General features: G+C 56.0%; 1 protein-coding gene across 5 annotated transcripts; it reads right to left on the reverse strand.

Moving 5' to 3' along the window:
• Positions 1–657: 657 nt before the first annotated feature.
• On the reverse strand, positions 658–24,817 carry LOC115501212 (junction plakoglobin). 5 transcript variants are annotated; one of them, XM_030296168.1, is made up of 15 exons: positions 24,703–24,817; positions 13,951–14,160; positions 12,055–12,314; positions 11,599–11,837; positions 10,648–10,849; positions 9,694–9,838; positions 9,480–9,583; positions 7,709–8,047; positions 6,374–6,529; positions 6,068–6,187; positions 3,288–3,438; positions 3,055–3,176; positions 2,194–2,233; positions 1,780–1,945; positions 658–1,458 (listed from the first exon to the last, which is right to left on the reverse strand). In XM_030296168.1, the coding sequence occupies exons 2-14, from the start codon at positions 14,153–14,155 to the stop codon at positions 1,794–1,796; spliced, it is 2,235 nt and encodes a 744-aa protein (XP_030152028.1). In that variant the 5' UTR covers positions 14,156–14,160; positions 24,703–24,817; the 3' UTR covers positions 658–1,458; positions 1,780–1,793. The 5 variants fall into 5 exon arrangements, with proteins under 5 accessions (XP_030152028.1, XP_030152025.1, XP_030152026.1 ...); XM_030296165.1 differs by having other exon boundaries at positions 13,951–14,163; XM_030296166.1 differs by lacking the exon at positions 24,703–24,817 and adding an exon at positions 24,619–24,638 and having other exon boundaries at positions 13,951–14,163.

Consider the following 24,817-nt stretch of genomic DNA (forward strand, 5'->3'; position numbering starts at 1 on the left):
ACGGAGGAAGCAGCATTCCTGGAGTGAGGGCTGAGCTGGACCCCAGTGCGTGAGCAAGTGAAGGTATTCCGGGCAGAGGGAACAGCATGGACAAAGATTGGGAGGCAAGAACCAGCAGAGAGGATGCTGATTGAGGGGACAGAAGGGAGGTGGGCAGGGGCCAGAGTGGGCCCACCACAGACTTTCAAAAAGGGGCCCAGACTCGAAGCCATAGGCCACAGGAAGTGTTACGCCCAGGAGAAATCCACCAAAGGCACATTAAGGCTGGACGGGACAGGGCCAGAGGTTGAGGCCAGCGAGGAGGGCGCCCCTTGGAGAAAAAAGTGAGGCCTGGCATCCCTGGAGGGGGGACGCACCTCCAGGCATCTCTTTACCCCTCCCACTCCCTAAGGTTCCAAGACGGAGCCCTGTGAGTGCGGACTGAATTAAATCTACTCCAGATACTCAAATGTGCCTTTCTCCCTGACTCCCCTCCCTGTGTCTTTCCCACACACAAGGTGGTCATGAGTGCACGTGGGACCCAGCCAAGGAGGCATCGGGCTGCTAGGGGAGCCCCCAACGCCCCATCCCACCCCCACCCCGCACAGCTTCCATTGGATCTGTGTGTTAGTTTTATTTCCTTTGCTTTGGTCTATACAAAAAAAAAAAAAAAACCAATAACCAAAAACATAAAGCGATAATAATAAAACTCTCCGCTGGGACCTCCCCCAGCCCCCCACACCCACGTGCAGGAGGTGGTGGTGGGTTCGAAACAGGAAGGGGAAGAGAAAGCCCCTCACCGCACACCAGAGGGGTCAGCCAAGAGCACTTCTCAGGAGTCAGCTAGGGCGGTGGAGTGGGTGGGACGGGGCAGAATGGGGTGCCAGGGAGCTGTCCCCAGAGCTCCCAGGAAGGGGCCAGGTCCGGTTGAGGGTCCTGGAGAGAGGAGCAGGCAGTGTCCTGGAGTGGGGGACTCACTCTCCGCGTCTCCATCCCATCTCCTTGTCGGTCCCTGAACTTTTCAAGACAAGCTTTGGATTCTGGGATTTGGGGCCTTGAACCTGGGTCCTGGACACCCCAGGGGCTCGCAACAGTCGGTCGGCTGGAGTTCGGTGAGAAAATCAGGCCCGGGGGAGGAACCAAAGCTCTGTGGGGCCCAGGCTGCTGGAGTCAAGCCGCCTGGGCTGGGGGGTGGGAGTGGGGGTCGGGGGGTGATTGCCAGGTGGGGGAAGAGAGCAGGTGATTGAGTCTAAAGCTTTAGTTCCGGGGCCACAGAGGTGGGGAGGGGGTGTTGGGCCCTGGACCCACGGCCCAGGACAGAAAAGCAGGAGCAGATCACCATCCCAAGAAAGACGCTACAGAGGACCTCTGGAGGCGTGGGGTTCGGCGAGAAGTCGCAGCCCCGCTCCCCTGGGCTCAGGCACTTTTCTGTCTCGCCCCATCGCCTGCACGGAGAGCCTCTCAGATGAGGAACCGCACCTGGGGGGTGAGGCAGACACAGAGAGGTCAGGGCAGGCCTCTGTCCCCTAGGAGCTCGTCCCCCCCGCCAGGTCACCCACCCACTACCCACAAAGGGGCAGGACTCCCCACCCCCTCAAGATAAGAGAGTAAGGTAGGCCACAGACACCTTCCTTGGCGGGTGCTCGACAGCAAGGGACCCACATTCATACCCCCCCCCAAAAAAGAGCCAAAGGTTCCAAGGAAACATGAGAGGGCCTCTTCCATGAGAAGCAGGTTCCAGCAGGGGGTGGGGGGGAAGCGTGTCTCCACAGCCTGCAGGCACGACAGAGGGCACCGTACTGGAAAGGAGCCAGCTAGGCCAGCATGTGGTCCGCCGCAGGGTAGGGGGGCCTCAGGCCGTCGCTGTAGGTGTCGATGGGATAGTCTCCGTCCATGTCCATGTGCATGTCCAGAGGGTCCAGGGGCACGTCACTCGAGTACATGGGGCGGTAGGTGGCATCCATGTCTGGGGGGGGAGGAGAAGGAAGGAGGACCTTCTAAAGTCTGTAGACCACCCTGCTGGACAGCCCTCCATCCATCTGCCGTGGGCCTGACCCCGTCCTCAAACTCCCACATCAGGGGACCTCCACGGGGATATCTGTGGATTCTATATGGTGTCTGCCACCGGGGACACAATGCCCCCTTCGCTCACACCCACGGACGCCCCACGCCCCGGGCTCTTGGGGGTCCCTGAGAAACTCTGCACACATTTACCATCTGCGTAGGGTTCATTGATGGGGATCATGCTCTGGGCCTAAGGAAAGAGACAGAGAAACATTGAGGGAAGGGAGAAGGGTGGGAAATGTAGGCTCTGGGCTGGGGGTGGGCGGCTGGAGGTGCCTCTAGAAAAGGGGGCCGGGGGGAAAACAAAGACCCCTTGAAAGAACAGAGGATGGAATGCGGTTATTCAGTGCCTCCGTGGACCCCTCCCGTCAGGCACCTCCCGAGCGTGGAAGGTCCCACCGTTCATGCTTGGGGGCACCCACAGAACTAGAGTAGCCCTGGGGACGGGAGTGGACCCGGGATCAGGGCAGCCGCTAGCCTATAGAGCACCTCCATGCAAGTTAGAAAAAGGCACCCTGCCTCAAATGCTTAGAATGTATAGTGTGGACAAAATAAAATTACCATTCTGGCAGGTCAAAATCAGAAAGACAGTTCAACCTATTACTTCCGTCTGCTAGAAACTGTCGTGGATGATCCAATTATAAAATAAAAATCAGGGTGCCTGGGTGGCTCAGTCGGTTAAGTGCCTGACTCTTGATTTCGGCTCAGGTCAGGATCTCATGGTGATGAGATCGAGCCCTGCCTGGGGATCCACACTCAGCATGGATGGAACCTGCTTAAGATTTTCTCTCTCCCTCTCCCTCTGTCCCTCTCCCACTTATGCGCATAGTCACATGCACTCCCTCTCTCTCAAAATAAAATAAAATAAAATAAAATAAAAATTTTAATTAAAAAAGTTAAAGAAATAATTACAAAATAAAAATCTATGAGGTAGACAGTATGACAGGAGCTGTCTTTGTGCAGTGTGCAACTTGCACAACCAGACGTCGCAGTCCAACCCAGGATACTCACGGCCTCCCAGGCAGCTGGGTCATGCTTGAAGAGGGAGTTGGTGAGCTCCACAGACACACGCTTACGATAATCTGGGTTCTTGTCCTCAGAGATGCGGAACAGGACAGCGGCAGCATAGGTGGCTGAGCAGAGAGGAAAGGAAAGACCAATTCAGGTGCCTGCCTCCACTCTGGCTGGAGGACTAACTCTCAGCCCTCCTCTGTTACCCCCTCGCCCACAGCGCAGCCCCTCACCTGTGCCCTCGTTGCGAGAGTGCAGTAGCTCCATGAGTGGGGACGAGGCCCCCTCGGCATCAATGGCATCAGCTGCCTCCTTGTCCTGGGCCAGCTCACACAGCACCCCGGCGGCTACACGCTGGATGTTCTCCACTGATGAGTACAGGAGCTGGGGAGAGGGCATGCAGGGTGGGGAAGGGGCGGAGGTGGATGAGGGGTAAGGCAGGCAGGGGGGCAGCCTGCCTCCCAGCCCTGTCCATCTCTGCCTCCCTTTTCTGGATTTAACACAAGCTCATACCAGAAAGGGTAGAAAGTCTAAGAAAGGTATAAAGAAACAGAAAGAAAGCCAGCCATGATTCCCCACCCACCTACAGCCTCTCTTAACACACTGGCATATTTCCATCAGATTTTTATCATAGTCCTGTTTTTCTATCTATAATTTTTTAAGTTTATTTATCCATTTTGAGACAGAGAGCGAGAGCGTGTACACATGTGCACATGAGCAGGGGAGGGGCAGAGACGGAGAGAGAGAGAAAATCCCAAGCAGGTTCCGTGCTGTCAGCAAAGAGCCCCATATGGGGCTCAAACCCAGAACTGGGAGATCACGACCCAAGCCGAACCCGAGTCAAATGCTTAACTGACGGAGTCACCCAGGCACCTCATTATCTATAAAATTTGATCTGTAAACATTTTGGATGTTTATTTATCTTTGAGAGAGAGAAAGAGAGAGAGAGAGAGAGAGAGAGAGAGAGCGGGGGAGGGGCAGAAAGAGAGAGGGAGACACAGAATCTGAAGCAGGCTCCAGGCTCTGAGCGGTCAGCACAGAGCCTGACGTGGGGCTCGAACTCCCAAGCCGTGAAACCATTATCTGAGCCGAAGTCGGAGGCTTAACCGACTGGACCACCAAGGCACCCCTAAGATTTTGTTTTTAAGTAATCTCTACACCCAACGTGGGGCTCAAACTCACAACTCGAAGATCAAGAGTCTCATGCCCCACCAACAGAACCAGCCAGGCACGCCCCCCCATAGCATGTATTTTGATACTTTGATTCCTATTTGTTTGGGTTTTTTTTTTTTACCTAACGTTATAGCATAAGGCATTTTCCTACATTATTAAAAAACATTTCCTAGAAATCTATGAGCTCATATTGATAAGAGAAAAAGAGTAATGCTAAAAAGCAAAACAAAAACAAAAACAAAAACAAAAAAAACCCATTGGTCACAATAGGAGGTCACAACAGTGCCAATCCCTCACTCTGAACTCTAAAGGGAAAAAATTTCTCAGGGAGCCTGGGTGGCTCAGCCGATTAAACATCCAACTTTGGCTCAGGTCAGGATCTCACACTTTGTGGCTTTGAGCCCCAGGTTGGGATCTGCGCTGACAGCTCAGATCTTGGAGCCTGCTTTGGATTCTGTGTCTCCCTCTCTCTCTGCCCCTCCCCTGGTCACACACGTGCTCTCTCTCTCTCTCTCAAAAATAAACATTTAAAAGTAAATTAAATAAATAAATAAATAAATAAATAAATAAATGGGAAAATTTCAAAAGCAAAAATTCATTAACATCGCTATATATGGCCATATGATATAATGGCCATTCTTTTTTAAACCATTCCCTTATCATTGGACATTCATTTTGTTTTCAATTCTTATAAGTAACATTGCGATTGTTGGCTATAGGTATACATTTCTGCCACATTTTAAATTAATAAATAATTATCTCATAAGACTTGTACTACTTAGTCAAAGGATATGAATATTTTCAGGCTCTCTATATAGATTGTAGAACTGCCTGCCGGAGAGGTTTTATCATCTTCTCTCCTCACCAGCAGGATATGGGACTGCCTATTTCATCACATCTTTGCCAGCACAGGGCACTCCCATTTTTTTGCCTTTGCCATTTTGATAGTGGAAAATAGGATCTCACTGGGAATGTGAGCTTCTCTTCTTTAAACTCCTGGGGTTGGGCACTGTTTATGAGCCACCTGGGAACTGCTTCTGCCTCTGCCCATCTAACCCCCGGGGTCTAGTATTAATGAGCTCTTTTATATGAAGGATATTAGACTCTTGTCTATTGTGATACCTGGAAGTATTTTCCCAGTTTACTGTTGATTTTTTTATTTTTATTTTTTTATTTTATTTATTTTATTATTTATCTTATTCTTTTATTTTGAAAAAGAGTATGAGTGGGGGAGAGGGGCAGAGGGAGAGAGAGAATCTTTTTTTTTTTAAGTTTATTTATTTTGAGAGAGAGAGGGAGAGAGAGAGAGAGACTGTGTATGTCTGTGTGTGTGTGTGTGTGTGTGTGTGTGTGTGTGTGTGTGCGCGCGTGCATGAGTGGGGGAGATACAGTTGACAGAGAGAGAGGGAGAGAATCCCAAGCAGGCTCTGTGTTGTCAGCACAGAGCCTGACACATAGCTTGAACTCACAAACGGTGAGATCGTGATCTGAGCCGAAACTGAGTCAGATGCTTAACTGACTGAGCCACCCAGGCACCCCTGGTGTCGACTTTTTAATGCTTTTTAGGCTGTTTCTGACATACAGATGATTTTAGTGGCTATGTGGTTGAATCTTAAGCTATTTTTTTTCACTTGTGATCTCTTCCCTTGCTTTTGAGTTTGGAAAGCCGTTCCTATGCAGGGATTTGCTAAGTGGTCACTCCTGGCGTGGCCACTTTCCTCCAAACTCCTCCAAACACCTCATGACGCCTGGCCCAGAGAGGCTGCCAAGCTCCCCCTTTCAGCGACGGGGATGCGTGGGGACTGGAGGGAGCTCTCCTGCCTCCCTGCCCCAGACTCACCTGCACAAACAGGGGGATGGTGTTCAGTCGGAAGATCTCCATGCGGTTCATGGGGTCCCGGGCGAGGATGTGCAGGGCTCCAGCACAGCCCTCCACAATCTCCTCCATCCTCACGCCGTCCTGCATAAGAGGAGGTGGTGGGACATTGCAACAGATGGCCCTTGGACGTGGCCGCACGCCCCCACCGTGATGATCTGACAAACCTCACTGGTCCTCACAGTGTGCATCCACCACAACCTGCCTCCCCATTTACACACACGTGCACACACATTCACAAAAAGGCCACTCTGACCCCCGGGGACTGACCGTGTATGGCTGCTGTGTGCCTGCAGCCACGTGGCGCTGGGCATCCTGGTGAGCCTTGACCAGCAACTGCACGAGGCGGGGAATGACCGCCGCCTCCTGCAGAGGGGCATGGTTGGCTGGACACAGGGCCAGATTCCTGATCAGGCCGATGGTTGCCTGACAAGCAAAAAGGACAACAATCAGGGACATTTCTTGGGCATCTGGAGAATCCCAATTCCCCAGCACCATCTCCTCCTTCCCTTGTCGTCTCCGTTTGCCAGACCACGAGACCACTCCCAGCCCATGTCCCTTATTCCATAGGATCGGTGGGTGCTCCTAACTAACTCTAACAGCCCCTGCTAAAATGAAACCCCATTCCAGAACATGCTACCAGCCCCAGGCCCTGACTCTCACCCTTGCCCCTTCTCTCAGTACCCCTTCACCCCCAGACACCAGAGTCTTACCCCTTTCCCAGTAATTCCCAAACCCTGCTTGGTTGACCCCCAAGCTTCCTGCTTTAGTGACACTCGTATTGTGATCAATCCTCAGTGAGGCCGCTCTGGGAAGAAGCCTCCTCCCCAGGGCGCCCGTCTCTTAGGGGCCACTCTGGCCTCCCAGGGTCCCTCGGGAAAGCAAGCTCTCATCTCATCTGACTCTCAAAACAAGCAGCCAAGAGAGCAGGGACAAAAATCACGAGAGCTGGGGACGTCAGCACAAGGTAGATGACCTGCCAAGGTCACTCTGCCACTTAGCTGCTAAGTCAGACCCTCCCCCCACCTCGGGCTCGCAGCAGGGACCAACCCGCGGGAGGGGCCACACACTACTGCTTTTTTTCTCACTATGGATTTTAAAAATTCAGTGTGTAACTACTTAGAGGCATTCTTATCTGTACTGTCAAAACTGTCTACAATTTCGCCAGTGGGAGTCCCTGCCAGCTGGCCCTCCTCTACCCGGGCAGCAACCTACAGAGAAGGCTGCACCCCTTCACGCCCTTAATCCCTATGGCAGACACTAAGTGCCCCCCCCCCCCCGAACCCTTTCTGATTTTTGTCTTTTTAGTATCCCTTCTGAGTTGTAGCGGGACACAAGGCCTTCAGGACACATGAGGCTTTGCCAGCTTCCTTGTACCTAGACGTGGCAACGTGATCAAGTTCCAAACTGTGAGCCGAAGCCACGTGCCCCGTGGACCAGCAATATTGCCTGGGAACGCGTTAGAAATGCAGCGTCTGGCGGCCACCCCAGCCTATGGACTCAGGGCCCATTAGAGCGGCTTTGCCTGCACTGATTCGGCACCTAATCCCGACGGCAGAGAGCTCCTTCCCCTCGCCCGGCCCCCACGGCGGCCACAATAGGTACCTTGACCAGCGGCCACTGGTTGGGCTGGTTGAGCAGCTTGACGATGGCCGGGATGCCGTAGTTGAGGCGCACGGAGTTCTGGGCCATCTCGGCCTCCGGGTGACGGCTGGTGAGGTGGCGCAGGGCGCAGACCGCAGGCTCCGTGATGTCGTCCTTGTCGCCGGCACGCAGGATGGCGTGGATGAGAGCCTCCACGCCGCTGTTCTGGGTCACCAGCGTCTTGTTCTTGCTGTTGTTGCACGTCAGGTTGGACAGCGTGCCCGTGGCGCAGGTGAGGACATTGACGTCATCCACACTCAGCTGGTTCACCAGTATCTTCAGCACGCTCTCCAGGCCCTCCTGCGGGTTGTGGGGGAGGCAGTGGAGAGTGAGGGGGGATCCCCCACTCCCAGAAGTCTTTCCCAAATACGCCCGAGGGCAGCAAGATGAACTCACGGTCTGAAGCCCACCCAGCTGACAGCCACTGGGTCCTGCCTGCGTGCCCAGGAATCTTCATCCCTGTGATTCTGCCGACACCCCACGGGAAGGTGGTACTCTCAGGGCGGTTGAGGGGCTTGCGCGCAGACAAACCGCCGGCGGGCCAGCTCCAAAGCCAGGCCTGACTCCAAGTTCGTGCTCTTCCCTCCACCCCCCTCCTGCCCCTCTCTGCATCCTCAGAGCCAGGCAGGGCCAGGAGGAAGTTGTTGAGGAGGCCACATGCCTTGGTGGCCCAGCTGACCCATTTTTCCCGGCTTCTCATCTTTCTGGGCCTTTGCTGCTGCCCCCTCAGCGGTCCTCAGACTAAATCCACTTTCAGGAAACATTCCTGCCCCAGAAGCCGCACTTCTCCCAGCGGAGCCACGTGGGCCTTGTGAACAGAAGGCCCCCAGGCTCTGGGATGACAGTTCTGGGTTCAAATCCCATCTCGGCCAATTTACTAGCTGTGAGCGAGGGCCATCATGTAACTCCCTGGGACTCTGTTTCTTCACCTAACCAACTGGGTCCCACATTCCACCTCCAGTTGTTGAAAGACATAAGCGAGCCAATGTTCACAAGTGCCTAGCAGAGTCCAGCAAGTGGCCAGAGCTGAATAAACAGCCTACGGATGGGGGTGGGGGCCTCTTAGGAACGGTAGTCAGGTTGGAAAGGGAGACCAGGAGTCTTGTCCTAAAACTGCATTTTTCTTTAAGTTGTGTTTTTATCCAGCAGAGGCCCCAAGCTGTCTCTTGGCATATTACTGTTCCTCGCCACCGGGTCTAGGTCAAAACTATTCCCCTGGTACCATCTGGGAACATGTGGCTTAGGAACATCAGTGCCTTCATCTATTCTCCTTCCTGAATCTTTTTTTTTTAAATTTTTTTAAATGTTTATTCATTTTTGAGAGAAAGAGAGAGACAGAGACAGAGACAGAATGCGAGCAGGGGAGGGGCAGAGAGAAAGGGAGACGCAGAATTCAGACAAGGCTCCAGGCTTTGAGCTGTCAGCACAGAGCCCAATGCAAGGCTCGAACTCATGAACCTCGAGATCATGACCTGAGCCGAAGTCAGACGCTTAACTGACTGAGCCACCAGGCACCTCTCCTTCCTGAATCTTTAACAGTGATTAGAACCTTAAGCCAAAGGGATGAGGGTCTGCTGGGTATTTCCAGCCTCAGCCACAACAGGGCAAGATTGCGAGGCCTCAGGCCTCCCACGGCTCCTGAGGTCAGAGACCCAGACAGGAGCGTGCATGTGGCAAGAGGGGAGGACAAGGTGGCTGAAGAGGTGGACCCAGGCCCGAACGCCTCCCTCACCTGTTTGGTGGCCACGTCCGAGAGATTACGCAGGGTCCAGAGGCAGTTCTGTACGAGGCGGGGGCTGTTGCTTGTCAGGTGTTTGCCCAGGGCCTGCATCCCACCTGGGGCACGGAACAGGGGGCATGTCAGCCACGGGGAGCATGGCTGGCCAAGCCTGGCTGCTGGACAAGGCCCTCACCCCGCCCCTCCTGGCCACATGGGCCATACTCACCAGCCTCCACAATGGCGGGCTTATTGCTGGGACACACGGACAGCACCTTGAGCACGCGGCTGGTAGTCCAGAGCAGCTTCTCATAACTGTAGTTGCGCATGATCTGCACGAGGGCCTGGGGTCCTCCGTTGGCTAGGATGATGAGCTGGGGTGGCGGGGGAGACAGTGGAGAACAAGTGTGAGACAGACAGGAAATACGACAAGGAACAAGGAAAGGATTGGGGGTGACAGAGCTGTCGTTACTGAGCTTCAGCCAAAACCCGAATAGCTTTTGTGACTGGCAAAGAAATCCAAAATTTTGAAAAAAGGATAATACACAATGCTGACAAGGATGAGGTGAAATGGTACTAACATACACCACCAACAATGACATTGTAAATAATACAATCCTTTCGGAAAACGATCTGGAAATCTGGGTAAAAGCTCAGAAATATTAAAAATCCTTCGCCCCACTGATGAAAAAATTTTCTATTCCCTGGGAAAAGCTGTGTGCCCAAAGATGTTCACTACAGCACTGTTTATAAGGGCGGAAAATTGAGAGCAATCTAAATGCCCTCAGAAAAAAGTCTCGGGCCTCCACTTAATGAGATGCTATTTGCCCCTACAGAGGGTGTTTTGAGGATGATACAGCAACAACAAACAAAAAAGAAAACGTAGGAAACAGATGCAAAGTTGCACATTTGCCATGACTACAACAACGGACAAATATGCCCACAGGACAGCACTGCAGGAAGCACGCGGAGACAGCAGTGGCTGTGTGAGGACGGTGCCTTTTTTCCTCTCCTTTTCCTAATCCTCAGAATATTTCAGTTACATAATGAAACATGTACAGCTGCATGTACTCATGTATTTAACCTAAAAATGGTGAGGGGGCAGTGGCCGGAAGCTGCAGCGGGACAGAAGGCGATGCGCGGGAAGGCTGCGGCTCTCAGCTGGGGGCGGGGCGCAGCCCACCTTGCTCTCCTGGTTGCCGTAGGCCAGGAGCTGCAGGCAGTCGGTGGTGATGGCCAGGAACTTGGGGTTGTTCTTGTTAAGCAGGGGCACCATCTTCTGCAGCCCGTCTGCCAGGCGCACCGCCATCTTGGCGCCCTCCTGGTAGAGCAGCAGGTTGTGCAGCGTGGTGATGGCGTAGAACAGGACCGACTCCACGGGGGAGCTGGGAGGGTGGGCAGGGGGTTAACAGGAGTCGGGTCCCTGGCATAAATGCAAGCTAACCTCCCCCAGGAAGCCCTCCCCTTACCAACACCCCTGTAGACATAGCCCTTTACTAGAATCTCATTGTCCCCTGAGCCCAGCCCCACTCTTATGCATGGAGCACACAGCGCCGCCCCTCTCCCCACTGGGAGACCACAACTCTTCCTGCTTCTGGGCTCCTAGCCCAGTGCTGAGTGCCTAGTAGGTCCCCTGGACATCTGTCTCTACTAACTAACTACCATATGGGAGGCCGTGTGCTAGAGAGGTCCTGCAAAGGGGGGGGGGGGGTGGTCAGAGTATCTCCAACCTCAAGGAACTCACAGCCCAGGATGGAGATAAGGAAAAAGGCCAATCACTATTAACAGGATGGGAAAGAGAAAGGTGGCAAGGGACTTTGCACATGCTGTTCCTTCTGCCTGGAATGGCCTTCCCTTCACCTACACAGGCCAAGCCCCACTCATCCGTCAACCCCCTGCTGCTAAAGTGCACAGTGTCTCGCGGCTCTGAGAAATCCTGGACAGACCTCTGCCCTAGCCTATACTGTATCCTAATAACTAGTGTGCCAGTTACATGCCTGCCTCCCCTGCTGGGCTGTGAGTAGCTGAGCACCAGGACTGGGATGGTTCTTTACCTGGCACATAGTAGGGCTTCAGTAAATGTATGAAAGGGAGAGGAAAGCCCCAGTATCTCACAGCAAGCAGGGGCAGTCACCTGAGCATGCGGACCAGGGCAGGGATGCCGCCTGACTTGAAGATGGCAAGGAGCCCCTCGCGGTGGTGGGAGAGGTTATGCAGGATGCTCGTGGTGCAGCGGGCCGTGTCCAGGTCACTGGTGTTCTGCATCGTACGCACCACGGCTGCCACCAGCTGGGGTGAGCCCATCAGCGCCCGCCGCGACGCCTCTTTCTTGGACAGCTGGTTCACGATCATGGCTGCCTTGGTCACTACCACCTGAGCGGTAGAAGGAAGGATGGGAAAAAGTGAGCAGACGGGCCGGGCTGGCTGACACTGGAGATGGAGGGGCCAGGTGACCCCTCCACAGAGCTCGGAGGGACCCGGGTCAGTCTTTCCCCGCTGATGGGGCCCCAGGTAGGGCCATCCCCTGCAGACACCTGACCTTTACCCCCCTCTCTGCCCTGCCCCCACCCTGGCCAGACCCCTCACGGACCGGGTCCTCATCGTTGAGCAGTTTGGTGAGTTCGGGCAGGGCCCGGGTGGCCAGCTCGGCGTCGTCCTGGTAGTTGATGAGATGCACGATGGCTGACTTGAGCAGCTGGGACGGCTCGGCCAGCCGCTGCAGGTTGGTGGCCTGCCCCTCCACCTGGGTGGCCAGCAGCAGTGAGCTGTCTTCACCTGTCACGCCAGGACACATGGCCTCCCGCACCCGCTTGGCTCTGGCCGTCGTGGACATCTGGTACTCCAGGTCTCCTGGGGGCCAACGGGCAGGGACTGAGCTGCAGGAGGTGGGTTGGGTGGGGGGACACTGGGGAGCAGGGCAGGCCTTGCGGACAGCCCACCTGGGTTCTGTGGCCTCACTCCCCCCCCCGCCCCGCCGACCAAAGCCCCGGGACACCACTCGCAGTCCTGCCTCTAACAGAGGGGAGGTCACCATCGCCTCAGTTACATCAGCTGTAAAATGGGGTGCCACCTGTTCTGCCCATCACAGGGAATTCTTATGGGAATTAAGTGAGATAATGGTTGTAAACTGCTCTGCAAAGAAAAGATGTAGTGCAAATGTCACTACAAAACCGTGAGTGAATATTACTATTCATAGGAATAATTAACATTTTTGGAGTATTTGCTATGTGCTTAGCTGTGAATTAAATGCTTTCCTTCTATTTTCTCAGTTAGTCCCACCATAACCCTACAAGATAAGTACTATTATTATCTCTACTTTACAGATGGGGAAACTGAGGCACAGAGCGCTGATAGGAGCCCAAGCTGGGGTGTGAACTCAGACAGCCTGACTCCAGAGCCCAAACCCCAACCCAAGGCCCCTCCCTTAACAATCAGGTCGGGGTAGCATGAGACAACCTAGTCTCCTTTCAAGTCTGATATCTCATGACTCTAATTATATCCTCATCATCTCTAAAGGAGGCAACTCTCCCATTACATAGGCTAGCAAATAGAGGCCCAGAGGGCCAGCCAGTATCACACAGCAGATCAGAGGGAAAGTCGGGACTGTGGGTTCAGAAAGCAGGAGGTGGGTTCTCAGCTCAGACTGCAGGTTCCATCCATCCCTGGGTGGGTCCAGGAGTCCCACGGATAGGTGCCCACGCTCCCCAGGCAGCCCTACCCTGGCAAGTGTCCCAATGCCCTGGGGGGAGACAGGCGGAGGCTCCATCCCCCAGTTAGTGGGGGAAGGAGACACCGCTGGGCTTTCCCACCTCGGTGCTGTACTTGGCCCTGCCACGCCTGCTGTCCGGGAGGAGACCCCCAGGGGCAGGGGCTGAGCTCCACCCACACGGCCCACCCTACAACTTCCCCAGCTCCCACAGCTCATCCCGCTCAATGTTCGGAGCCCTGCAGACAGCTGCAGACAGCAGTCCTAGGGCTCGGATACTCCTCTCCCCGAGAGAGGCTTGTACCCTGGCCGGTGTGCATCCCCACTCCTAAGCCCCAGAGCTCAGAGCCAGAAGCCAGGTTGTCCCCCCCCACCTGGCCTCAGCCTATCTACAGGTCTCCTCCTAGCCCCACCAGGGGCCCTGTCTCTGCATTAAACTTGAGACTCCTGGAACAAAAGGACCATCTTCCCCTATAGTGCAGGGGTCCCCTGAGGGCAACAGTGATGCCTCCTCGTTATACTGTTAAGTTCATTGAGGGCAAGGACCACACAGGTGGGCAGAGTCTATGCTTCCCCCTCTGTACTAGAAGTTCAAGGAATAGGAATCTGCCTCCCTCTCAGATGGGGGCACCCTGAAGTAGCTGTGCCTCCTCCCTCAGAGGGGAGGCCCCCTAAAGTCTGTCTCCTTTGGCCCTGACTTCCCTCCAGTGTCCAGACTGGTTTTCTGCTGAGATATTTCGATGTAATAGTTTCCATGAAATAGTCCCCAGGGATCCTGACCTTGGCTCTGGGGCACCTGAGTGTAGGTGGTGGTCTTCTTGAGCGTGTACTGGCGCCCGCAGGCCTCATCCTCCTCCATGATGCCCTTGCTACTGACCGAGGGCACACAGGTGTTGGCCCCCGAGTGGATGCCAGAGTCATAGGTGTATGTCTGTTGCCACTCAGTCACCTTGATGGGTTGTTCGATCAGGTTCATCACCTCCATGGTGGCTGCTGGGGACACAAAGGAGGGGCAGGAAATCAGCTGGCTCCAGTGAGGCATCCCATCATCTGGCCCAGCCCCCAGCTTCAGCCCATCCGCAGGCCCAGGGAGGGACTGCCCACAATAGGATACCCAGGTGTGAGTCCTGGGCTTCGATCTCTGACCTCCAGCCCAGGGTGCAGTGAACCCCATGGGGAGTGGGGCAGTAAGAGCAGTTGCCACAACCCAGCCCTCGGCAGGCTCACCTTGCCGTCCCTGCCCAATGCTCCCAGAGCAGGAGGCACTCGGGGCCTCTGGCAGCTTCTGGGGTTCTGCAGACCCACCCCCACGCACTGGGGCTCCCTGGGAAAGTCTGTGGTGAGGCAGCTGCACTCTGAGCATTGGACAGGAAACTGGGTGGGGCAGGGAAGCAGTCAGACAGGTTTCTCTGGAGAGCCCCGGAGGCTGCTGGGAGAAGTCCAAGGCTCCCTTGGAGACTCTGGGATCTCATGATCTTTCCTGAAGATGGGGCAGGATCACAAGTGATCCCAGAGGCCCGAGCCCTAAGACCCCTGTCTCTCCAGCACCCCAGTTCCTGCCAGACTTTTCCAGAATTCCGTGCCCCACTGACCGGTTCAAATAACAGCCACATACCAATTCACCTCTCCCCAGAGCCCAGCCCTTGTTTGCCAAATGGGGTAACAGCACCTCCCTCGCAGGTTGTTGTGAGGCCCAGATTGGTGAAGGACCCAGCCTGGTGCCTGGCACATAGTAGGTGCTCCGTGTTGGCGGCCACGGCCATGTATCAGGGCTTCCTCTCCCTCAGGGATGTTTTCCCATTTCTAGTCTTCCTAGAACCCAGGCTAGAGATGAGGGGTGGGGCAGGCCTCAGGAGGGGTCACTGCTTTTCAGGCACCCCTCCTGCTCTTTGCAGGGACTTGGGGACCCTTGAGGTTAATGAATCGCTGGCCCTACTCTGTTCCAGGGTGGTGAATTCCCACTTGGCCCACTTGCCTTCCCTGCCTTGGGAGCTGATTCGGGAGGAGAGGCGAGGCAAGGCGTGCTCTGGTTGAGGGCCGGCCTTGTGCCAAAGCTTTTACTGATGCCTCAGCCCCACAAGTGGGTTTTGAAGCATATGCTCTGCCCCCGCCCCATTTACAGACGGGGAAACTGAGGCTCCCCAGGTGAGGTGGCACAGTGGAGAAATGGCAGAGCTGGGACCAGGCACGGGCCTGAGTGACCCCCAAGTCTGTGGCCTTTGCACACACAGCGTGGCCTCAGACAGCAAGCAGACCACGGGCCAGTCCACCCATGACAGTGGACAGTACTCAGCACCTCAAACCCATGGTCCCGTCGTGACGGGGGACCGGGTGAGGCCAAGGGTGGTTCAGCTGGTTTAGCCTGACCCCACCCCAGGAACAAAGATCACCAGGGATACGTCTTCCCAGCGCTACCCTCGAGGAGGAGGCTGACTGAGCCTTGGGGCCTCCCTGCCTTTTATGGCGACATGGGCTCCTTCCCCGCCTGTGAGCGCACCTGGAGCAGGCAGAGGCAGGAGCCAGCCCAGCTCCCAGCCGCCTCCTCCTCTCCTCCCTTCACCCCGAGTGACTCAGAGTTTCGAGCTGACAAACAGAAGCAGGCCCAGAACACCAGACAGCAGGCTCCGTGCCACCAGATGCACCCAGCTGCTTCCCAGGCCTTGGCCAAGTGTGGCTATTTCAGGAGGAGCCCCCTCCCCCGCCCCCACCCTAACCACACACCGCCCAGCACTCCTGCCTTCCGGGGTGGGAGACAGAAAGAAGAGAGAAGTTTGGAGGAGCAAGCTTGTCACTGAGCCGCCATCGGGGAGGAGAAACCTCCAGGGAGGGGGCAGGGGACATCCAAGCTCTGCAGAAAGAAGGTGAAACTGTATCAGGATATGCAGTTGCGTTAACCCTGTAAATGCCACCACGCGGGGGGCAGAGGGCTGAGCGGACATCTGGGCACTGAGCCTCCGTCGGATCTGCTCCGGACAAACTGGAAATCTCCAGTCCTGATCAGGAAGAATACCCCATCTGAGCCAGAAAGAGCCCCTCCCCAGCAGAGATCGCAGCCTACCCCTGCAGCTTCTGGGCCCAGGCAGAGGGTCGCGGGCCTCACCCTGAACCTCAGGAATCAAACACCCTTCCCTCGCCACCCCCATATCCACCGGGACCACCGAAGTCAAGGCTGGCCATAGGTGGGGCGTTTTGCCAGCAGGCCTCTCACCACCCCTCCCAGCTCAGGCTTGGAGCCAAGAGAAGCTGAGGGCTGGGCAGCTGCCCAGGGCCAGAGAGGGGCCACACGGAGGTCAAAGGATCCATGGGGGAGGGGACACTCAGCTGCTTTTACTATCAAATGAGTCTCATGCTTGCCTCAAGGCTACCGGGCAGGCATTTTATTATTCCCAATTTCCAGCTGAGAAGACTAAGGCACCACACTGAGAAAATGGCAGTGTTCCGCTCAAATCCAGGCCTGCCTCACTGCACACCAGCCCACTCAACAGGGCAGCTCCCCTCGCTCCTAACAAGGGACCTGGGGAAAGAGGGACACCCTGCAGTCAAGGAGGGGCAGCCAGGCCCAGGTGTAGAAGAGAAGGCGGCCCAGCTGATCTGGGAGGAACGATGATCCCTAAGATTCTGGGCATAAGGAACCCCGCTTCCCACGACCAACGAGAAGGCCGAGAGGGTGGGCAAGGTGAGAGTCGGGACACAGTTCAGAGCGGACACACTCCAGAACTCTTCTGGAGGAAAGGATCCGGGGAGAGAGCGCTACTCCGGCAACAGGAAGGTCTAGAAGTCAGACGGGCGCTGGCAGGACAGTCAACCCGCCCCACCTTTCTCCTCACCGACTACCAGGAGAGGCGGAGGAATTCTCCCACAAGAAGCAAAAGTGCCGCTTTGGCAGTTCCCAGGGCGGAGGGGGCCGCACCCAGCCTGGTGTCGCCCCTCTCCGCCCTGGACCTGGAGTGAGACCCGCCACAATGCCCCTGGACAGAGCCAGGGTGGAAGTGGGTGAGACAGACATGGCCCTGCCCACGCACTCAGGCCAGAGATGGGCAGCGCCAGACACAGGGCGGTTTTCTGAGTTGCATGGGGGGCCTTTGTTGAGCAGCACGATCTATTGTTGGCCACACAGGAGGCCGAGAAGCTGGCTCAGAGGTCACAGGGTGGGGTGGGGGACAGTACAAGGGGCAAGAAGAGAAGCCTGGGCCCTGGATGGGGAGTGCAAAGGAGCCTCCCTCCACTGGTCTATGCTGGGTAGGAATCTGCAAGCAAGCTTTGGACACACTCTGCCCTTCATTCCTCTTCCTCCCCAGCATGGCCAACCCAGCAGGCCAGCAGTAGGCACTCTAAGTCCAACACGGTCCCAGTCCCGGCAGAGTGTGATCCAGTCCGGGCATTAAAAACAACTGCCGTCGGCATGATCTCACAGTTCCAGAGTTGGAGCTCCCTGTTGGGCTCTGTGCTAACAGCTCAGAGCCTGATTCCTGCCAAGGCAGGAAGCTGTGACTCCTTCTCTCTCTGCCCCTCCCCCACTCACGCTGTCTCCCAAAAAATAAACAAATGTTAAAAAGTAAAAATACAAATACAAATACAAATAAATAACTGCCACCGGGGCGCCTGGCTGGCTTTCAGTGGAGCATGCGACTCTTGATCTCAGGGTTGTGGGTTCGAGCCCCACTTAGGGTGTAGAGATTGCTTACAAATAAAATCTTTTAGGGGTGCCAGGGGAGCTCAGTTAGTTGAGCATCTGACTCTGGCTCAGGTCATGATCTCACAATCCGTGACTTCAGGCCCTGCATCGGGCTCTATGCTGACAGTGCAGAGCCCTCTTTGGATCCTCGGTCCCCCTTTCTCTCTGCCCCTCCCCTGCTTGCACTCTCTCTCTCAAAAATAATCATTAAAAAAAAAAACAAAAAAGAAAGAAGCCTCTTTTAAAAAATCTTTAAAGAAAATTTGAAAACAAAAAACTGCCACCAGAGCTACCTCAGGCCCCTGCCACCACCAGCACCGCCATCGGGGTTGGGCTGGGCTGGGCTGCAGGATGCCAAGTGTCACTAAAAGACCTGGGAATGAGCATAGGAATGGGCCGCCCAAGAAGCGTGCTGGAAGCAGGCTTAGACACACTGCACGAGGGAGCTAGAAGTGCAGGCAGAGCCCTCCAGAAGCTCCTTGGGCCAGTGGCCAGCATCCTATGCAAACTCTGATCACGGGCTCAGACAGTGACAGAGGAAGGGGGCTATGGGTAGGGCAGGAGAGATGTGAGTCAGGGAAGGGGATCCATCCATCTGGCTGTGTGCCCATGGGCAAGTCGCCCGATTTCCTTAAGCCTCATATTCCTCATCTGCAAAGTAGAGATGATCAAGCCGCCCCTTTCTTCAGACCATATGTGGATCGTGGATCTAACACAGCCGTGACCATGGAAGCCCTCTGTTGGCGGTCAAGACCCAGGGAGGCCTTCTTCTATTAGCAAAGCAAAGAAATGGCAGAGGAGGAGGCCAGCAGAGTCGGGCCTGCTTTTGGGGACCTGGGAGCCAGGACCCAGGGAGATCTGCCTCCCAACCCTAAGCCAGAGCCCCGGGATGGGGTTGGGGGGCTGGGTAGGAGGAGTTATATCCGGTCTGGGAGAGGAGGCCAGGTGGAGACACTGCTCTGCCCTCTCCCCTCTCCCCTCTCCCCGGTCACATGTGCTGCTTCCTGCAGCCAGGGGCGGTGAAGCCAGTGAGGCCTGGACATTCCCCACATAGCAGCCCCAGGAGAGGCTGGGCTGAGCAGGGTCACAGCCCCCACCCTTCCCCACTGTCTCTGACTCCAGCAGAGATTTGACCAGCCGTCCCAAGCAGACAGAAGCAGACCCCAGAAAAGGCCAGAGACAGACATGACTGCTTCCCTTGTGAGCCCTGTCTACCTCATCGGGCTGGGACTTCTCAACTAGGCCTCTCCCCTCAGACTAGGGGCTCCAGGAGGAAACACCCCACCAGACTAGAGGTTCCTTAACAGAGACTGCGGTCTCTCCTTTCAGAATGGTCGTCCCAAGCTGGCAGAGACCGAAATGGGTGCCACCTATGGCCAGGGCCCTGGGGACAGGACAAGACGGAGGAGACCATCCTCCCAGATGCTTCCAGAGGAAAACCCTCACTTCCAGTCTGGAGGACAGCCCAAGCTGCTGCCCAGGACTGGCTGGGGGTGGGGGAGGCTCAGGTCAGACCGTCCCAGCCGGTGTTTGTTTTCTTCCTTCTGGGCTCCTTCCCAAAGCAAACAAACCAGGGTGGGGAAATGAAGGGAACTTGGAGGAGAGGGAAATGCGGGGCCAGGTGGCTTGGCCCTGGAAACCTCCGGGCTCCCCCCCTGGAGAGGGCTCCAGCTGGGGCTCTGGTCTCTGCTGGTGACCCTCTGAGGACAAAAACCTAAACCAGCGGATGACCCCAAACCGGGGCTCCTGGGAATGGAAAAATACTTCACCCAGCCTCAGAAAATAGCCAAGGGTGGACCTGCGCCAGGGACCGTATGGCACACAAGTGCCCCCATGGGGGGACTCGGGCAGCCCTGACCCCAGCTGGTATCCTCTCCTTAGGGGGTGGGTCCCCAGGGTTTCATTCTGTGAGGATCTGCCCCCCCCCCGCTGCCCCCGCCCCCGACCTTCTCCAGGAAGTACAGGAAAAAACCCACTATTAGTTCCCTGTTCTGCATTTGCTGGAGAAAACTAGGATTTGGAAGAAGGTTTGGTTAAAAATTTGTTGTTGTAGTCAGAGCATGAGATCATCAAGATCAAGGCTAAGAAAGGAGAGGATGCTAAGAAAAAGAGAAAGGAAAGAAATGTTAGCGGTGGGATCATGGGTGATTTTCTTTTTCTTCTTTTATAAACTTTTCTAAACTTTCCAATTGTTTTTCACAATGATCAGATATTACTTTTTCAATCAAGAGGGAGGAGGATTCACATGGACCAAATTCCTCCTCACCCCCAAATAAGAAGCAGACTGATTGCCCAGTGTCATCCCAACTCTCCCTGTCCCTGTCCAGGCCTGCCACTCAGTCCAGTGTCCCCACAGTGGGGAAGGGACGCAGACCTGTTAAACCCATACTCTGTGGGTCACAGAAAGCTGAGCTTCCTGCCCTGAGGTCCCCCAAAGGCTGAGGTGCCAGGAGGCTGAGCAAAGAGCTTTCTCTTCAGGCCTGGCCAAGGAAGTTGCTAGAAATTGAGGCAGTCCATGCCCCCAGACCTCCACCAGATTCAACCGTGTCCCAAGAGAGAGGCCTCAAAATGTCACTTGCAGGGACACAAACCCGGGTGACCTGGCCCAGCCACACTTCTCTTTCTCTTCACAGGAGTCACAGGGCCGGCCGGCTCATGGATACCTGTCCCTCTCACTGCCAGGACTCTCTTCTCCCCAAAGACACAAGACTAGGAGTTTCCCCAGGGACCCCTGCAGACCTCAGACTGGCACCAGAGGTACTGACTCCTGCCTGCCCTCTCTCCTGGGCAGGACGGCCCCCCTCCAGCTCCCGTAGACAGAGCCCTGCTTCATCCTCCTCAGAGAAGAGTCTATTCTGATCTTTCATTGCTCTCTCTCACTCAGCAATGCAAGATCTCATCTCTAACAGACAGGAAGTCCTTCCTCTTGTCTAGCCTCCACTCCATCCCTAAGAGCATCAGTCCCAATTGCTCGTGTCCCCAGGGGTGATGGAAAACTGCAAGCCTCGCACCCCCTTTATAGCATCAGCTGGGGCTGAGATCATTCTCTTTCCTTCTCAGTCACATCAAGTGCCCTCAGCCTTCCATTCTCCAGGATCAATAATCGCCATGTCTTGGGTCCCCTCTGGACCTCAAGGGATCCAGAAGCCCAGTGCTGATGACATTGGAGCCCAGGCTGCACCCACACAGACCGAGGCCCCATTTCCCAGGCCCATCCTGGTGTCAGGTGCCCAGTGGGCAGAGGTGCCAGGAACCAGGTAGCTCTGAGAGGACCGTGACACCAGTGCCTCCCTCAGGGACCAAGGCTCTGGCTGACCCAACTCCCATCATCAGAAAGGCCCTCCTGGCCCCTCAGTCGCCTGGCCCCAGAGCAGCCTGGCAGCACGGACTGGTACAATCCTGCAGGACGTGGCCCAGTCCTAAATCTGACTCTCATTTCTGTCTACTCTCCAGGGACCAGCCCTCCCCCCCACCCCCCTTATCTTGGCACAGGCCCAGCCCCCCCCAGCAAAGCAGGAAGCCCCACTTCCTCTACAGGGACAAACCCAGGACAGCCCAGGGTCTGGCCCAGCACAAGCCCGGAGGCAGCAACAATTTTGACCCCTGCCTCCTCTCTCCCCCACCAGCCTCTTCCAGACATGGCCACTGCCCCTGGCCTTGGGGAGATAGCCCCCTCCCCCAGGAACTAAAACCCAAGCCAGGGAGGTTTCAGAGGGCTGGAGGCTAGGACATGAGTCACCCCCTCCTGACCAACCTGCCCCCACCTTCACCACCCACACATACCTTCCTGGGTCATTCAGAATTCTCCTCTCCCCAAACTCCCAAGCAGAGGCTCTCAAAGAGAGATCACAGATTCATCCCAGGGCTGTAGTGGGGCGATACAGCAGGATAAGATCTGGGCTTGGAACCAGAGGATCCAAAGGCTAGTCTTGGCCCTGCTTGGGTCTCGCTATGCAACCTTGAGCAAGTTACTTAACTTCCCTGAGTTTCAATTTCCTCATCTGCTGAATAGGATAATGATACCTGCCTCTAGGGATAATCATGAAGTGAGAACAGTTGATGAAAGTGCTTGGTATCTGTAAAGTCCTCCCTTACTTTTTTAGCCACCATTTATCAAGTACTTATTGGGTTGATTATTCCCATTTTGCAGAGATCACTGAGGCTCAGAGAGATGAACTGACTTAACCAACACCACACAGGTTAATGAGTGACAGAGCTGGGATTCAAACCCAGCTCAGTCCACGCCCAAATCACTGCGCTCAGAACCACCCTACTGTGACATCTTCCCAACTGTCCATGGACAATCACTCTGTCTCATTCTCAGGTGGATCCTCTCTGCAACCCCTCATCAGTACCTGCCCCGGGAGGGAATCCTTCCTACACACAGCCCCGAAGCCCAAACAGAGGTTCCAGAGGGCTGGAGATGGGGGCGGGGCTGGGGCTGGGTAGAGAAGGCTCCTGTCACCCAAGCTAGGGCTTGATCTAGCAAGAAATGACTAATTGGGGGGGCGCCTGGGTGGCTCAGGGGGTTAAGCCTTGGACTTCGTCTCAGGTCTTGATCTCACAGTTGGTGAGTTCAAGCCCCAACGTCGAGCTCTGTGCTGACAGCTCAGAGCCTGGAGCCTGCTTTGGATTCTGTCTCCCTCTCTCTCTCTGCTCCTTTCTCACTCATCCTTTCTCTCTCTCTCTTTCAAAAATAAATAAACATTAAAAAAAAATGACTAATTGGGTCCTACCTTTCCCCCCCTCTACCTCCCATCCAGTGAATCACCAGTTTCCACTAGGTACCCCTAGAGATACCTCCTCAGTATTATCTTTTCATCACAGCCACAAACCAGATTAGCTAAACTAATCATTTAACCGATGTAATTATAATGCCTGCCCCTCCTCCACTTTGGCCCACAGAAGAGGAAAAACAGGTTATTTTTGCCCAAATTCCATCTCCTTTTGGTTCCCCAGAGGTACACTACCCACTAGAGCAAAAGAATGGGTTCCCTCCTCCGCCTCCCCCTAACCCAGGGCATTCTATGGGGGCTGGTCTGACCCCTTCCCACTGCCCCAACTACAACCACCAGAGAGGTGGTAGGTCTTCCCAAAGGAGTTAGGCGAAGCAGCCCTGATTCCCCCAATACTCCCTTCACCCTAGGACCAAGGGAGAGCCTGGCTTTTTGTATTTTCCCTCTGTTCCCCAGGAGGCTGGCATCCAAATCCCTACAAAAAGACCACACATTTAGATTTTTAAAACCAGTGCTGAAAGCCTGGTGATCTCCAGCTCTGCCCAGGGAAGGGGTTCTCAGGAAACCAGGGTGAGGGCCCGTGCTCATGTTGCTCTCCTGAAACCTCCCCCTGCCCCCATACCTTCCTCCTGTCCCACTTTCCCCACGCAGCTCTCTCAGGAAGAAATGGTTGGGGAACGGACTGCAAAAGCCTCCAGAAGGAATGCACCTTCAAAATCCAGAAATCAAATGGAACCAAGCCCAAGCTCCACACTCTTTCCGCCTCAAAACCCAGCCAGCTATATAACTTGGGGGGATGGGGTAGAGGAAAAAAAGTCTAGAACAATCGCTCCCCCCACCCTCGTCAATTTGGCCCTGCCCTGCCCCACCCCCATTCCTGGGGAGGGGGGCAAAGCTGGGGAGAAAGCCACTGGCGCCGGCCTCAAGCGAGGGGGTGTGGTGGTCCCCGGAGACAGGAAGAGAAGGAAGAAGCTGCTTCCCCTTTGCCCCCCTCCCCCCACTGCCCCCTCGGGCCCCAGGGGCCCAGCAAACAGGATGGATGTGGGGGCAGGGAAAACAGGGTCAGAGCGCAGACACCAGCCCCGGTTCAGCTTGGCCAGCTGGGAGAGGAGGCCTTGCCCCAAGACGGACCCCCTAAGCCTGGGGAAAGCCCTGGAACAAGGAGGCAGGAAACCCCGCAGTGAAAGCTGCCGTGAATACTTCCTCCTGGAAAGTTTGTTTGGGGTGATTTGTTTCGACAATAAGAGGTTAGAGAAGAAGAGTAGTCCCGTTCCCCTATCGGCACTCTGGAAGCAGCAGCTACTGGAAACTGGGCCAGTGAATTTTCCAGCCATGCACGACCCCTCCGCCCAGACCCCAGTCCGAGCCACGGGTGCCAGACACCAGCTGGGCGCGGAGCCGGGCCCCGCGCCAGTCCCGCTGTCATCGCATCCCACCTCCGCCGGCGCAGCCCTAACACGGCACCCACCGGGGCGGAGGGAGTCGCCGCAGGTACAGTACCGACGAGGCCCGGGAGCTGGAGGGCAGGGCCTCTGGACTCCGTGTGCTCACCTGCTCCGCAGGTGGGGCCCGCGTCGCTGGGAAAATGTGCGCTCGGCCCCCACAGTTGGGCAAGCCGGGCGCAGACAATAGGGCCCCACCCAGGCCTGGGGGAGTAGAGAGGGAGGGAAAGCGAGGATGACGCGTGAGGTGGGGTGAGAGTGGCCCCAAAGACACCAGCGGCAGCAAGTTTCCCGAACTGTGCATTCCTGACTACAGAGTGAGCCCTGGGACGCAGACGAGCAGGGCAAAGTCTCCCTCGCCAGCGTCGGGGCGAGAGTCGGGGACGCGGCGTCGGGCGAGCTCCACGGGCCCCAGGTCAGGCGCGACCCCACAGCCACCTGCGCTCATCCCTCCCCGCCCTTCTCAGATCTCCAGCTCACGCAGCCCCCAGCGCAATCGGCCCGAACCTCGCGCCCCCTAAGTGGCCGCGCCCAAGGGTCCCAGCGCGCCCCCTGCCGCCGGTGCAGGGTGGCGCTCCCCGGCTCGCGCCCTCACCTGCCCCGTGACGGCGGGGATCGGCCTCTCGGCCGCTTGCCGCCCTTCCCTCGCCCCAGCGATCCCTGCCCCGATCGTCCGCACCTGCGTGTGGAGCCTGGCCGGGCTGGGTAGGGGTCGGGCCGGGCTGGGAGCCGGCGCGGGCAGCGAACTGAGCTCGGCGCGCTCGGGCGGCGGCTGCTCCGGACTCTGGCCAAGG

The sequence above is a fragment of the Lynx canadensis genome, chromosome E1, assembly GCF_007474595.2.
Source record: "Lynx canadensis isolate LIC74 chromosome E1, mLynCan4.pri.v2, whole genome shotgun sequence".
Lineage (NCBI taxonomy): Eukaryota > Metazoa > Chordata > Mammalia > Carnivora > Felidae > Lynx > Lynx canadensis.

Excerpts from the sequence above, each read along its gene's own strand:
- LOC115501212 (XM_030296168.1), bottom strand. The coding sequence starts at position 14,155 with ATGGAGGTGATGAACCTGATCGAACAACCCATCAAGGTGACTGAGTGG. Across the intron at positions 10,850-11,598 it reads GCCCTGGTCCGCATGCTCAG|CTCCCCCGTGGAGTCGGTCC; the intron begins GTGACTGCCCCT and ends CCACCCTCCCAG. Across the intron at positions 6,530-7,708 it reads ACCAGTGGCCGCTGGTCAAG|GCAACCATCGGCCTGATCAG; the intron begins GTACCTATTGTG and ends TTTGCTTGTCAG.